Source organism: Pocillopora verrucosa, chromosome 3, assembly GCF_036669915.1.
Source record: "Pocillopora verrucosa isolate sample1 chromosome 3, ASM3666991v2, whole genome shotgun sequence".
NCBI lineage: Eukaryota > Metazoa > Cnidaria > Anthozoa > Scleractinia > Pocilloporidae > Pocillopora > Pocillopora verrucosa.
Genome location: NC_089314.1, coordinates 31,113,279 through 31,125,320, shown reverse-complemented (window position 1 = coordinate 31,125,320; position 12,042 = coordinate 31,113,279). Strand labels below are relative to the sequence as shown.

The 12,042-nt window shown below is 43.4% G+C and overlaps 2 protein-coding genes and 1 pseudogene across 2 annotated transcripts; all 3 read right to left on the bottom strand.

Moving 5' to 3' along the window:
• Positions 1-228: 228 nt before the first annotated feature.
• Positions 229-4,329, bottom strand: LOC131785596 (uncharacterized; annotated as a pseudogene).
• On the bottom strand, positions 4,302-5,739 carry LOC131785597 (uncharacterized). Its single transcript, XM_066163654.1, has 2 exons — positions 4,387-5,739; positions 4,302-4,337 (listed from the first exon to the last, which is right to left on the bottom strand). Exons 1-2 carry the CDS (start codon positions 5,737-5,739, stop codon positions 4,302-4,304), a joined length of 1,389 nt encoding a protein of 462 aa, XP_066019751.1.
• Positions 5,740-7,062: 1,323 nt separating this feature from the next.
• LOC136279858 (NACHT, LRR and PYD domains-containing protein 3-like) lies at positions 7,063-11,887 on the bottom strand. The gene is made up of 2 exons (XM_066164229.1): positions 8,872-11,887; positions 7,063-8,442 (listed from the first exon to the last, which is right to left on the bottom strand). The coding sequence occupies exons 1-2, from the start codon at positions 11,716-11,718 to the stop codon at positions 7,762-7,764; spliced, it is 3,528 nt and encodes a 1,175-aa protein (XP_066020326.1). The 5' UTR covers positions 11,719-11,887; the 3' UTR covers positions 7,063-7,761.
• Positions 11,888-12,042: the final 155 nt, after the last annotated feature.

Sequence of the window (12,042 nt, the reverse complement as noted above, 5' to 3'; positions counted from 1 at the left end):
AAGGAATCAAAAGTGTTAAAAGAAATGGAAAGAAGTCTCAAGAGGTAAATTTCCCAGGCCACAATGATGACAGAAATGAAACCAAAATTTATTGCCTTGTAAGATTACATTGATTGCAATACAGCTTAAAACTGTGACTCATGCATGAGTCATTTTGTCTGAGACCTTTGGCACAGGTGTCGGAAATGAGACTAAAGAATCTGCTATGTTCCGAAACTTCACGTTTTATTTTATAAAATCAACTTAATCTCCCGCTCTCTCTCACCGTTCTCTGTCCCACGCTCTGGTCTCTCTCATTTTAAATATATAATATGATCCTATTGTTCAATCATCTGTCACTTATCGCAAAAAATCAACCGGAAATCAATTAACGCTGAATAATCTCTCACACACTCCCCTGTTTTTCTCAACGGAGAAAAACACTAGAATGGCGCGCTCGATAAAATTTGAAATTCAATGAACGAGACAGAAAGTTAGTCCAGTATATCAGTTCAGTGTTCCTAAATATCTCTAATCAGCATCAATGTTCGCGTCTTGAATGCGACAACGAGCGGCTACCGCTGCATCCCTCCTGGGCCTGAATGTCGGGGCTAAGGGGTTGAGCTGTAGAGGAGCCTGTACATTCTCCCGATCGCAGGACAGCTCCAGTGGGTAAAGGTGTTGTACCGCCCGTTCAAGTGTTCCTTTCCCCGCTCGAAGTTTGGCAGCTCGAACGATTCCGTCTCGTCCCGAAATCAGATCTTCCACGATTCCAATTTTCCATTTATTGCGATTTCGTTCCTCGTCCTTGATGATGACTACCTCTCCTTTGGCCAAGGGCGTGGTTTGATCCTTGTGTTTCATCCGGTGTCGTTCTCTCAACCCTCGTAAATATTCGGTAGTCCACCTGGTCCACAAAGCCTGCTTGCACCTTCACAAATATTTAGCTCTTCTACGCAGATCAAATTCTCTTAGATGGTGTGGTTCCAGTTCTGGTAGCTGGTTTGATCGAAGAAATAGCAGTGAGTTAGGGGTAAGCACGGGTAACTGTATGTCGTCTTCGACGTAACATAAAGGGCGATTATTCAAAGCAATCTCCACGTCCAGTACCACTTCACACAGCTCTGTCCAGGTCAACATTCCGCATCCGATAGTCTTGTTTAAAGCTGTTTTTACCAGTGCGATGAGGCGCTCGAACTGTCCTCCCCACCAAGCGGCGCGGCTGAGGTTGAATTGCCACTTGATGTTCTCATGTGCTAAGTAATCTTGTGTCTTCTCGTCACGCATAACTTGTTTGAGCCACTTCTCGGCGCCAACAAAGGTTTTGCCATTGTCGGAATATATCTTCTTCGGACGCCCACGGCGCGCGATGAGCCGTTTTAGACTTCTTAGGAATTCACTGGTTTCCAGGCTTGGTAGTACTTCCAGGAATAATCCTCGGGTAAGACTGCACGCGTACAATGCGAGATAGGCCTTTCCTTCTGTTTTGGCTCTGATACGGTACTTGACGGGCCCTGCAAAATCGACTCCGATAACCTCAAATGGGGTGCTCCCCTCTGTGCGGTCAGTGGGTAGGAGTCCGGGAGGCGGCGTTGCCAGTGCCATGGCCTGAAAACGCTTGCAGCCTGAACACGCTCTGAGAACTTGTTTTACGAGTGTCCTTAAACGCGGTACCCAGTATAGCTCTCGTACTTTGGTCATGGTAAGGGCCACTCCTCCGTGCAGTGTGTCGACATGTGATCGGTGAACTAACTTGCGAGTGAAGGGCGAGGAGTCTGGCAGAAAGATGGGGTAATGGCCTTGAATTCTTCCCCTACACTCTAATATTCCCTCTTGGTTTCCTTGCACATTCAACTGTAAACGGTCTTCTTCAAATTTCTGGCTCGACTTTGCTTGTTGTTGAGATCGCTTGATCCAGAACGTTGTCTGTTTCTGTATTTCTTCAGTGGTAAGGGGACCAACGATTCTCTGTTTACGGACGGTTCTTATGTTGTGGAGGAATCTCCAGATCCAAGCACCCACTCGCAACACACGCCACAGCTCGTACTTCTCCAGCAGCGCATCGAAGGCGTCGTTGTTCTCTGTTTTCTCTACTGCTAGAGCAAACAACTCGCGAGTTTGTTTCACTTCTTCCGCTTTTGATTCTTGAGTAGATGTCGTTACAAGGTCTGGCGGCCAGTCCTGCGGTTTTGCTAACCAGCTTGGTCCCTGCCACCAAAGAGCTGTCAATCTACTAACATCTCCTCCCCGACTCCCCACGTCCGCAGGATTCTCCTCTGTTGGTACATGCCTCCAGTTTATTTCTTTTTCCTGGATCTTCCTCACTCGATTTCCCACGAACTGTTTGTATTCGCCATTACCACGGATCCAATGCAGTGCGACTGTGCTATCCAGCCAACCATAGACACTTCTTACGGGAAAACCCTTCAGGACTTCTTTCACATTGTGTACTAGGTTCGCAGCCATATGTCCAGCCACTAGTTCTAATCGGGGAATCGTGAGTCCCTTCTTCGCGAGCCGCGACTTTGCCGTCACGAGGCCTCGATTCGTGCCTGATGGTTGCTCCACCACTGCATAAACCGCGGCTGCAACTCCTTTCCCGCTTGCGTCCCCGAATGTGTGTAAGTCGATTGATAATATCTTCCCTAAATGCTTGACGACATTTCTTGGCGCGTTCACGTGCTCTGGAAGTCCTTGCTCCCATTTCTTCCATTTGGCTTGTAAGTCACTTGGTAAGGGCCTATCCCACGCGATCTTCGTGTCGCAGGCGTCTCTGTAGAGCATTTTTCCGGAGAGGGTCACGGGTGAAGCCAGACCGAGTGGATCGTAGATTTTTGCGACTTTTCCAAGGATACCTCTTTTTGTCGGCTCAGCGGTTGAAATCGGGAAGCTGACTTGAATTTCGTCCTTTTCTTTGTCCCAGGGGACTCCTAGCAGTTTTGATTCGCCCTTTCTGGTTCCCAGTTGTTGTTTGGCGTAACTCTGATTTTCTTCATCTACAGTCGCAGTTTCAACTTCTAGTTCCCGATCGTTGGAATGCCACTTGTGCAGCTTGAAAGTCGCCTCACCAAAGATGGTCGTGGCTGTCATCTTGATTTCTAACGCTTGTTCTGTTGTCTCCCCACCACTGATTAAATCATCCACGTACATACTGCGCTCTATTTCCTCTACTAATTCCGGGTTCACCATTTTGTATCGCTGTAGATGTTCTTTGATAACTGCGGCCAAGAGGAATGGAGACGGTGCCAAACCAAAGAGTACTCGAGTGAATCGCAAGGTTTCTACTTGTTTGCTTGCCAGATCCTTTATCCAATGAAAGCGTAAGGCATCTCGGTCTTCTCTTCGGACGCGAATTTGCAAAAATGCTTGTTTTAAGTCGCCAGCTATTGCCACGGGATAGAACCTATTTCGTACCAGCACGTTCCAAAGCTGGTTCTGTAGTGGAGGGCCGATTTCGAGGCACTCGTTGAGTGAGGGGACACTTGCATTAGCTCTTGCAGAAGCATCATAAACAATGCGTATCTTTGTAGATTCTGCATTCTCGCGCACGACCGCTTTATGAGGAATGTAGAACTCTTTTCCGTCCTTGACCACCTCGTCAGCGTGTTCTACGATCCCTTGGCTCAGTTGAGTCTGGATAATGTCGTTGTACCTCTCCAGCTCGCCTTGTATCTCTAACTTCCGCACGAGATTTTTGAGACGTTTTAAACTTCCAGTGTGATTGTTCGGTAGGGGGGGGTGATTTCCTTTCCAGGGCAAGTTCGTCTCGTACCAGCCTTCTGAACTCCTAGTTAGTTGCTCTTTGAATTCTTCGTAAACGGTTTCCTGGTCTCCACTTGGATTGTCCTTCAACCCCAAGACGTCTAACTTGCACAATTCTTCGTAATCAATTGCGGAGGTTTGCGTTAACAACATGTTGCTGAGATCCAACTCTGTTCCAGGTGACAAGATCGTCCAGCCGAACTTCGTGTATTCTGCTACTGGTTCTCCCGAGCGCCCAACTCTTGGTCTTGCCCCTGTTTTGATCTTAGCGTACTCGTTTGTTCCAAGGATCAGATGAACAGGCAACATCGCTTTCTCGTCGTTATCATTTGTGGTTACGCCCTTCAAATGAGAAAACTGAGCCACGATTTCTGCGCATTTTGGGTTTTCCAATGTCAACAACTCTTTGCGGTCGACTTTGTTTACTTCGGCTTCCAAGGTGAATTTACCATCAACGCTTCGAATTTGTAGGCCATAGATGTCTATCGCTTTGTTTGAAGTACCAAACATCATTTCAATGCGCTTGAATTGTTGACGGATAGGGCGCAAATGTAAACAGTTCAGAAGCGTTGATGAAGCGTAGGAACTTCCGGCTCCTATATCCAACAATGCTCGGCATTTAACACCGTTCACTTCAACTGTTACCATAGGATACACCACTCCTTTCCTTTCTGCGCTCGTTGTGGTCATCAGCTGGTCTCGCGATGTATGTTTGTCACAGATCGATGTATGATGTCTTCGACTGCAGATCTGGCAGCCAGAACGGCTTTTGCACTCAGAAGCACGGTGTCGACTTCCTGTGCAGTTAAAACAAAGCTGTTTCAGTCCTAATTGTTTCCTGCGGTCTCCAACTGTCACAAACTTGTCGCAATTCACAGCTCTGTGGTCAGTTGCGTCACAGTAGACGCACCCTCTTTGTGTTGGCGTAGTTTCGTTTGCGTGAAATGTTTTCTCGCGATCGCGGAATTTAGCACCTTGCTTCCCCGCATTATCCGCGCCGCTCCCAATGGGGTTGATTTCCTTCCAACTTTTCAAAGCTTTTATCAACTGTGAGAAGTCCCAGTCCTGCCAGTCCATTTGTCCTCTCACTAGATCTGCTTTTACACCCTTTAGTTTGTCGAGCACACTCCTTACATTTCCAGTGACGTCTTTCAATTTGCCCAGTGTCTCCAAAGATTGCACATTGTACACGAGCTTCTTGTAAAATTCGTGGATAGGCGCAGGTTGTGTTCCTGTAATGACAGGCAAATTCGCGATGTTCTGGACGTACGCATTCACGATCTCGCTCGTTTTCCCATATTCGCCGATGAGGATATTCTTTGCCCTTTCGTAGCCCTCTGTTGTGAAAGGCAGTCCGTCTATCTCCGCTCGAACCTTTGGATCTACCAGCTCTTTTAGGTATGCAAACTTAGTCACAGATGCAAGGTTTGCTTTATCAATTTCAGCTTGAAATTTGTTCCAGAACGGCAGCCATGCTTCATACGTCCCATTAAACTTTGTGATCTGTAGTTTCGGTAGCTTTGTTGTCCTTTGTTCAGTCTGATTGGCCTTCTCAACAGGTTGCTGTTTTGCCTTGGTCTCTTCCAGTTGGCGTTCGAATTCTAGCTTCATCTCCATTTGCTCTCTTTCGAATTTAAGCTCCTCTTCACGAGCACGGGCTTTCCTTTCCTCTTCGTCCTTGTGCTTTCGATGTTCGATCTCTCCATTCGTCTCCACGAGCCATTTTTCTAGTCGCGAAACTTCTTCGTCAGCTTCGGCGATCGGTTCTTCAATGCTACTGCTCCAACTTCCAACGTCTTCTGCACTTTTCCCGGCCTTGAACATGGTCTGTTCAACCTTTAGTTTAAGCGCGTCTACTTCTTTTACTAATGCTCGTAGGTTGTCGCGATGTCGCGCGACCGCTCCTAGGTTTCCCTTTTCCACAATGCCACGTGTTTTTCCATTAGTGTACAGCAACATCTGCAATTTAGCCTCTGCTTCTTTGGTTAGTTCCTCCATGCTTCGCGCGTCCCGTCGGAGGTGCCACTGTGTCGGAAATGAGACTAAAGAATCTGCTATGTTCCGAAACTTCACGTTTTATTTTATAAAATCAACTTAATCTCCCGCTCTCTCTCACCGTTCTCTGTCCCACGCTCTGGTCTCTCTCATTTTAAATATATAATATGATCCTATTGTTCAATCATCTGTCACTTATCGCAAAAAATCAACCGGAAATCAATTAACGCTGAATAATCTCTCACACAGGTACTTCCTTGAGATTATCCAACATTTCAATACTGTTTGCATTTTCACTCTCGATTAGATAAAAATAGAGCTTTACATCTTAGTTTGTGGAATTCCAGTTACTCAATGTTTCAGACTTTGAATTTATTTGTGGCAAAACTAAAATTTCAACTCTAGGCAAACTTATGGCTGTCCATGTTTGCTTTTTACATGGCATGTACACAGGAAACTGATGTCAGAAACTGAAGCAGAAAAATTAAATGGACAGATGTGTCGTTTGTGTCAAAAAATTGAGATTAGAAGCATTAAAAAATTGGAAAGAAATCTCAAATGTTATGCTTTTTCTAAGCTGCAACAAGTACTTAATTGCAGCTGGAATTCTATGTGGGGTTTCCTTGCCTTCTCTTTTCATTCCTTTTACATGTGGAATTCATCTCTGTTCTCTGATTTGTTTTCTTTTGTCTTAGTCATATTTTATATGGCTTCCAAGTTCCACTGATTTTAAGAACATAGCAAAGCTGAACAGATCTCCTCCTATTTGGCCAAAAGTTTAAATAAATAGCCAGGCTGGAACTTATTCAAGCAAATGTGAGACATTCATTTTATGTCATTCACATTTCAAGCTGTTTTAGGTACTATAGCAGTGGTTTGAGAGGTGAAGAAGAATTTTGTCTTATTATTGGGAGGGAAATCATTTTATCTGGCATATGGTAAGGGTTTTAAGAGGGGTGCTGCATTTACTATGTTGTCATGATTATGTGGCAGTGAAGTGAGGTTTCAGAAGTGATTTTCAGAAGGCTACACCCTCCCCTTACTCCCTCCCCATTGCTTTCAAGTGGTGACTGATATAGAGGATAAATAGATCACAACACAAAGTATAAATCCATTTACAAAATTTATTCTACACAAAAAAAAATTTGGGAGTTCAGGCTCCATTTACAAATACTTGTAAGTAAAAATTTTAACTGTCTATAAGTCTGATCATAGTTAGTAGAGGGGACTACTAACTATGGTCTGATGCTTCATCCTCTGATTTTGCACAGCAACTTATTGACATATTACATTATTTGAGAAACAGGCCTTAAATATATACAAAAATATACTAATATTTACATCAACTGCAGAAACTCCCCAAAAAATTTTTCAAACTAGTCTGACATAAATTTCACATCTCTAACCTACCAAAAGAACTTTTCTTCGAAGCGCCACGAGTTTACGTACAGTTTCGGTAGGATTTCAATGGCAGTAAATTTGAAATTACTTGAATCGGATCGCTTCGATCAGAAGAAAAATCGAGCACTAAAACAAATGTGTTGTATCCTACAATCTGCACTACATTAACTCATCTGATGCGATTGCAATCTTCAAAAGAATTTCAATAAACACTACGGGAAACTATTCCAAGAGAAAGACACACGCGATCAAAACAGACACAAGCATGGAGATAATTTGAGATCGAAAGTAACCAATCATAAAATGACAAAGTTTCCTGAGAGGTCCGAGGTTTGTTTGTTTTCTCTGCAGGAAGCTTTGTGTTTTTACTTCAATATTATTGGTTCGTTTATAAAAAGTTTGACATCCTTTGTTCTCAATAAACATGTTCATTGGTTTGTTTTCTTCATTTCGATCCGGTTTAAATAGTCTCGCTGCTCTGAGCACTTCACAGATTTAATTTGCCTTCATTCACGTTTAGCTTTTTGGGTTGTAATCGTCACTGAGTCGGTCACCTCGCAGTTATTTTGAATAGTAAGTGGTTCAAATAATTTCTTTTTAGTTTTTAATTGGAGTTGCTGAGGCCTAAAGAATAAGCTTACATCGACAATCGCTAAGTAAATTACGTGCCTTTTGCTTACCTGCATTTGTCATGTGTTGATTTGTTGTGAGGTTTAACGTGCGCAGCTGACAGTTGTTGTTGTGGATGGCTTCAGCCAAGTACTGTGCTCCAATGTCTGAGATGTTATTCTCTGAGAGGTATAACACGCGTAGCTGACAGTTGTTGTTGTTGATGGCTTCAGCCAAGTGCTGTGCTCCAATGTCTGAGATGTTATTGTGTGAGAGGTATAACTCACGTAGCTGACAGTTGTTGTTGTTGATGGCTTCAGCCAAGTGCTGTGCTCCAATGTCTGAGATGTAATTTAATGAGAGGTATAACACGCGTAGCTGACAGTTGTTGTTGTTGATGGCTTCAGCCAAGTACTGTGCTCCAATGTCTGAGATGATATTGTCTGAGAGGTATAACACGCGTAGCTGACAGTTGTTGTTGTTGATGGCTTCAGCCAAGTGCTGTGCTCCAATGTCTGAGATGTTATTGTGTGTGAGGTATAACTCACGTAGCTGACAGTTGTTGTTGTTGATGGCTTCAGCCAAGTGCTGTGCTCCAATGTCTAAGATGTTATTGTGTGAGAGGTATAACTCACGTAGCTGACAGTTGTTGTTGTTGATGGCGTCAGCCAAGTGCTGTGCTCCAATGTCTGAGATGTTATTGTCTGAGAGGTGTAACGCGTGTAGCTGAGAGTTGTTGTTGTTGATGGCTTTAGCCAAGTGCTGTGCTCCAATGTCTGAGATGTTATTTTCTGAGAGGTTTAACGAGCGTAGCTGACAGTTTTTGTTGTTGATGGCTTTAGCCAAGTGCTGTACTCCAATCTCAGAGATGTTATTTTCTGAGAGGTTTAACGAGCGTAGCTGACTGTTGTTGTTAATGGCGTCAGCCAAGTACCGTGCTCCAAAGTCTGAGATGTTACTCGCTCTGAGGTATAATGTGCGTAGCTGACAGTTGTTGTTGTTGATAGCTTCAGCCAGGTGCCGTGTTCCAATGTGTGAGATGTTATTGTGTGAGAGGTTTAACGTGCGTAGCTGACAGTTGCTGTTGATAGCTTCAGCCAAGTGCCGTGCTCCGATGCGTGAGATATTATTTTCTGAGAGGTTTAACGTGCGTAGCTGACTGTTGTTGCTGTTGATGGCTTCAGCTAAATACTTCGCTGCTTCATCTGTCAGTTGATTTCTTGTGAGGTTTAGCGAGCGCAGTTGAAATTCCCAATATTTAAACAATTTGCAAATCTCAATACAACCTAATGGACCAATGTTATTGAAACTCAAATCTAAATGTGAAATTTGTGGAACATTCTTAATTACATTTACTAAGGAAGGGCAACCAACAGCTGAGAGGTGACAATCAATAAAATTTACACAATTAAAGTTAATTTGTTGTAGTTTTCTCTGAACTATCGACTCCATCTTATTACTTTCGTAACTACATTTAAGCAATGTCACTGCTAAATCCTTTTCGTCTTTAGTCGGCCAGCAGGTCACCATTTTGTCTTCGCTTTCTTCGGCTTCGTTTTTTTTCTCTTCAGTTTGCACAGGAAGAAGGTCAGTGATGATTTCGCTTGGTAGGTAGTTTTTCTCCTCCATTAGTCCCGCCAGAAACTGAAAAACCAGCTGCCATTTGCCGTTCTTGATGTTTTCTGAAACAAAGTTCCTTAATTCTCTTTCTTTCATGTTGTTTGTCAGGTGCCGCGCTGCTAAAAATTCTTGCATTGTTAGGTGAATGAAACAGAATCGTTTCTCATCTTTTAACGCGGCATTTTCACGGTCGGGTAAGCGGTGAAAAAGGGCGCTGTCTTTCATTTCGCGTACTTCGTTTCCTCCAAGGATCAGTTTTCCTTCTTTGATTCCTTCAAACGCCACTTTTCCTAGTTTCTCGAATTTCTTCTCCACAGCCGAGGGCAAATCGTCTGATAGAAAGTCTTCGCGGGTAAAATGTTTATCGCGGAATTCTTTCGTGTGTTTGAAATAAAATACTTTCACTGCAATCTTGTATATCGTGGTTAATTTGGAAGGGAGGGTAACACTAGCGCAACTTTCGAACTGCAATATTTGTGACAGACTTGAGCATATGATGAAGCTGTTCACAGGGACATAACAGAGCGAAAGTAAGTTCATGTTGCTGCTGATGTGTTGCCATAGTGTTTCGCCTACTTGATTGTCAACTCCGGCGAATTTGTTGATATACTCTTGAATCTGCTCGGTTGAAAACCCTAAGATTTCAAAAGTTTTGTCGAAATTAAGATGTGCGATACCGGTCAAAGCCGTAGGTCTAGTAGTCGTTACAATCGAAGCATCTTCAAGAAGTTTCCCGGTCACAAGCCACTGATAAAGGATTTGTAGCGGCATCTTGTCTTTAATGTTTCCGGGATGAGAAGGCGCCACGGCCATGTTTGCGTTATCTTTGAATTCGTCAAATCCGTCAAAAAGTATGAGGACACCTTCAGGGTGCTGCAGGATGTAATTCCAGACCTCATCATCCAGGTGATCTGAGGTGGAATGTTCTGACTGAGTGAGTAGTTCCCTAAGGCTAAGGTCGTCTGCCGAGTTGAATCTTCTGAACTTTACGAAGAAAGCAGCATCAAATTGGATTTGGGATTTGACTTTCTCAAATGCCCAGTCTCTGAGAAGTTTGATGCAACATAATGTTTTGCCGATTCCGGGGCGACCGACAATCAACACTTTCTTATTTTTATCATTAAGGAGGTCTTCCAGGCTTTTCGGATGTGATTCTTCGTCGCGCGACCTTGGATAAACTTTGAGTTGCTCTTGTCTGTCTGTAGTAAAATTGTACTGAGCCCTGTTGGGAATGATCACAAGGTTTGTATAAATCTGGTCCAAAGTCAAATCTGTGGCTTCTTTTTCTTCGCCTGGAGGACGTCGAAACGGTGATTGGAGTTCGTAGAGGTATTGAGTGTCTTCTCTAATGATTTTCTTCGTTCGTGCTATGAATGGTTGAAGCTGTTCAGGCTTATCATGTCCGCTCGTTCCTTCTGGCTGTTTAAGAACATGATGCGGCACGACTTGGTCTCGTGGCTGTAGTGGGACAACTGCATCTTGTTTTCGAGGTTCTTGAATTGGACTCGGAGGACGTTCATGTTCTCTTGGCTGAAGTAGAACATCATCCTGCTTTTGAGATTCTTGGTGCGACTTGTCATAGTTAGCATTTAGATGGGTTTTTAGGAAGTCTGAGTCTTGCATAAAATTCCTTTCTATCCATGCCTGTGTCAAAATGTAGACGATTTCAATCAGAATGCCAGCGTCAAAAATTCCATTCACTGCAAGGACAGCGTTCATCCAAAAGGTTTTCTTTATCGCTCGTTGATTGTGACATTTGTGTAAAGTACTGTTTGGGGCGGCGTTCGATGAATTCCTCGGCTGATTGGTTCCAGAGTTCAAGTAACATTCAAACGTGGAGGAAAACTTTAAAGGATAAAGCAACTGAGTTTGCAGCAATATGAAGAGAACTCCTAGAACAAGTCTCGTAGATAGTTGACAACAGTAAGCTATGAAAAGCTTGTGTCCGCAATTTGTTGTTTGTCCTGTTGGGTTTTCTTGGTCGCGCGACTGTCCGCTCTCTGGATCACTGTTACGACTGCTCGACGACAAATGATCGACTACGTTTTTCACTATTTGGGAGTAGATAACACATACAATTGCAATAAGGAGGAAATTGATGATCACGAAGCCATAGACAGGAACACCGTACTTGTTGTATTGCTTCTGGTATTTTTCGAAACATTCCCCACGGATAAGGTCGATGTTTTCACTCTTGGTGCCACCGCAACGGAAATCGTACCTGGATTCGGTATTTTCCACTTCGGCAAAAATGCCAAAGAAAATTACACTGATCACGAACCAAATTAAAACTACGGCATAGCTAATTTTGTTGAAGGTTCTTGGTGCAAGTGATTCCTTGAGAAAATCCATCGTTTCAGTATTGTTTGTATTTTCGCTGTTTTCGATGAGATCAAATTTGCTCTACAGCTTTGGTTGTGGACTTCCGGTTAAAGATTGTGTCAGATTTTTAAGTTTGATTATGCCAAAAATACGATTTAACTATTGGCAAACTTACGCCGGCTGTCAATGGTTTATTCACGCACGCCATCATTTTCTTTCTGATATCGGAAACTGACATAGAAAACTGAAATGGACCGATAAATGTGTCGGCTGGTTCAAATTTTCTTTATTTTTAGTGCGTGAGATTCTATGTCGTTGAAAGAGGCGCAAAAGAAACAATTACAAGTATGGAGA

What these genes read in the sequence shown, in the direction of transcription:
- LOC131785597 (XM_066163654.1), bottom strand. Translation starts at nt 5,739, where the DNA reads ATGGAGGAACTAACCAAAGAAGCAGAGGCTAAATTGCAGATGTTGCTG. An exon ending in AAGGAGTGGTGTATCCTATG is followed by an intron (nt 4,338 to 4,386) that starts GTAACAGTTGAA and finishes TGTTGGATATAG; the next exon opens with GAGCCGGAAGTTCCTACGCT.
- LOC136279858 (XM_066164229.1), bottom strand. Translation starts at nt 11,718, where the DNA reads ATGGATTTTCTCAAGGAATCACTTGCACCAAGAACCTTCAACAAAATT. An exon ending in TAAACCTCTCAGAAAATAAT is followed by an intron (nt 8,443 to 8,871) that starts ATCTCACGCATC and finishes TCAGACAATAAC; the next exon opens with ATCTCAGACATTGGAGCACA.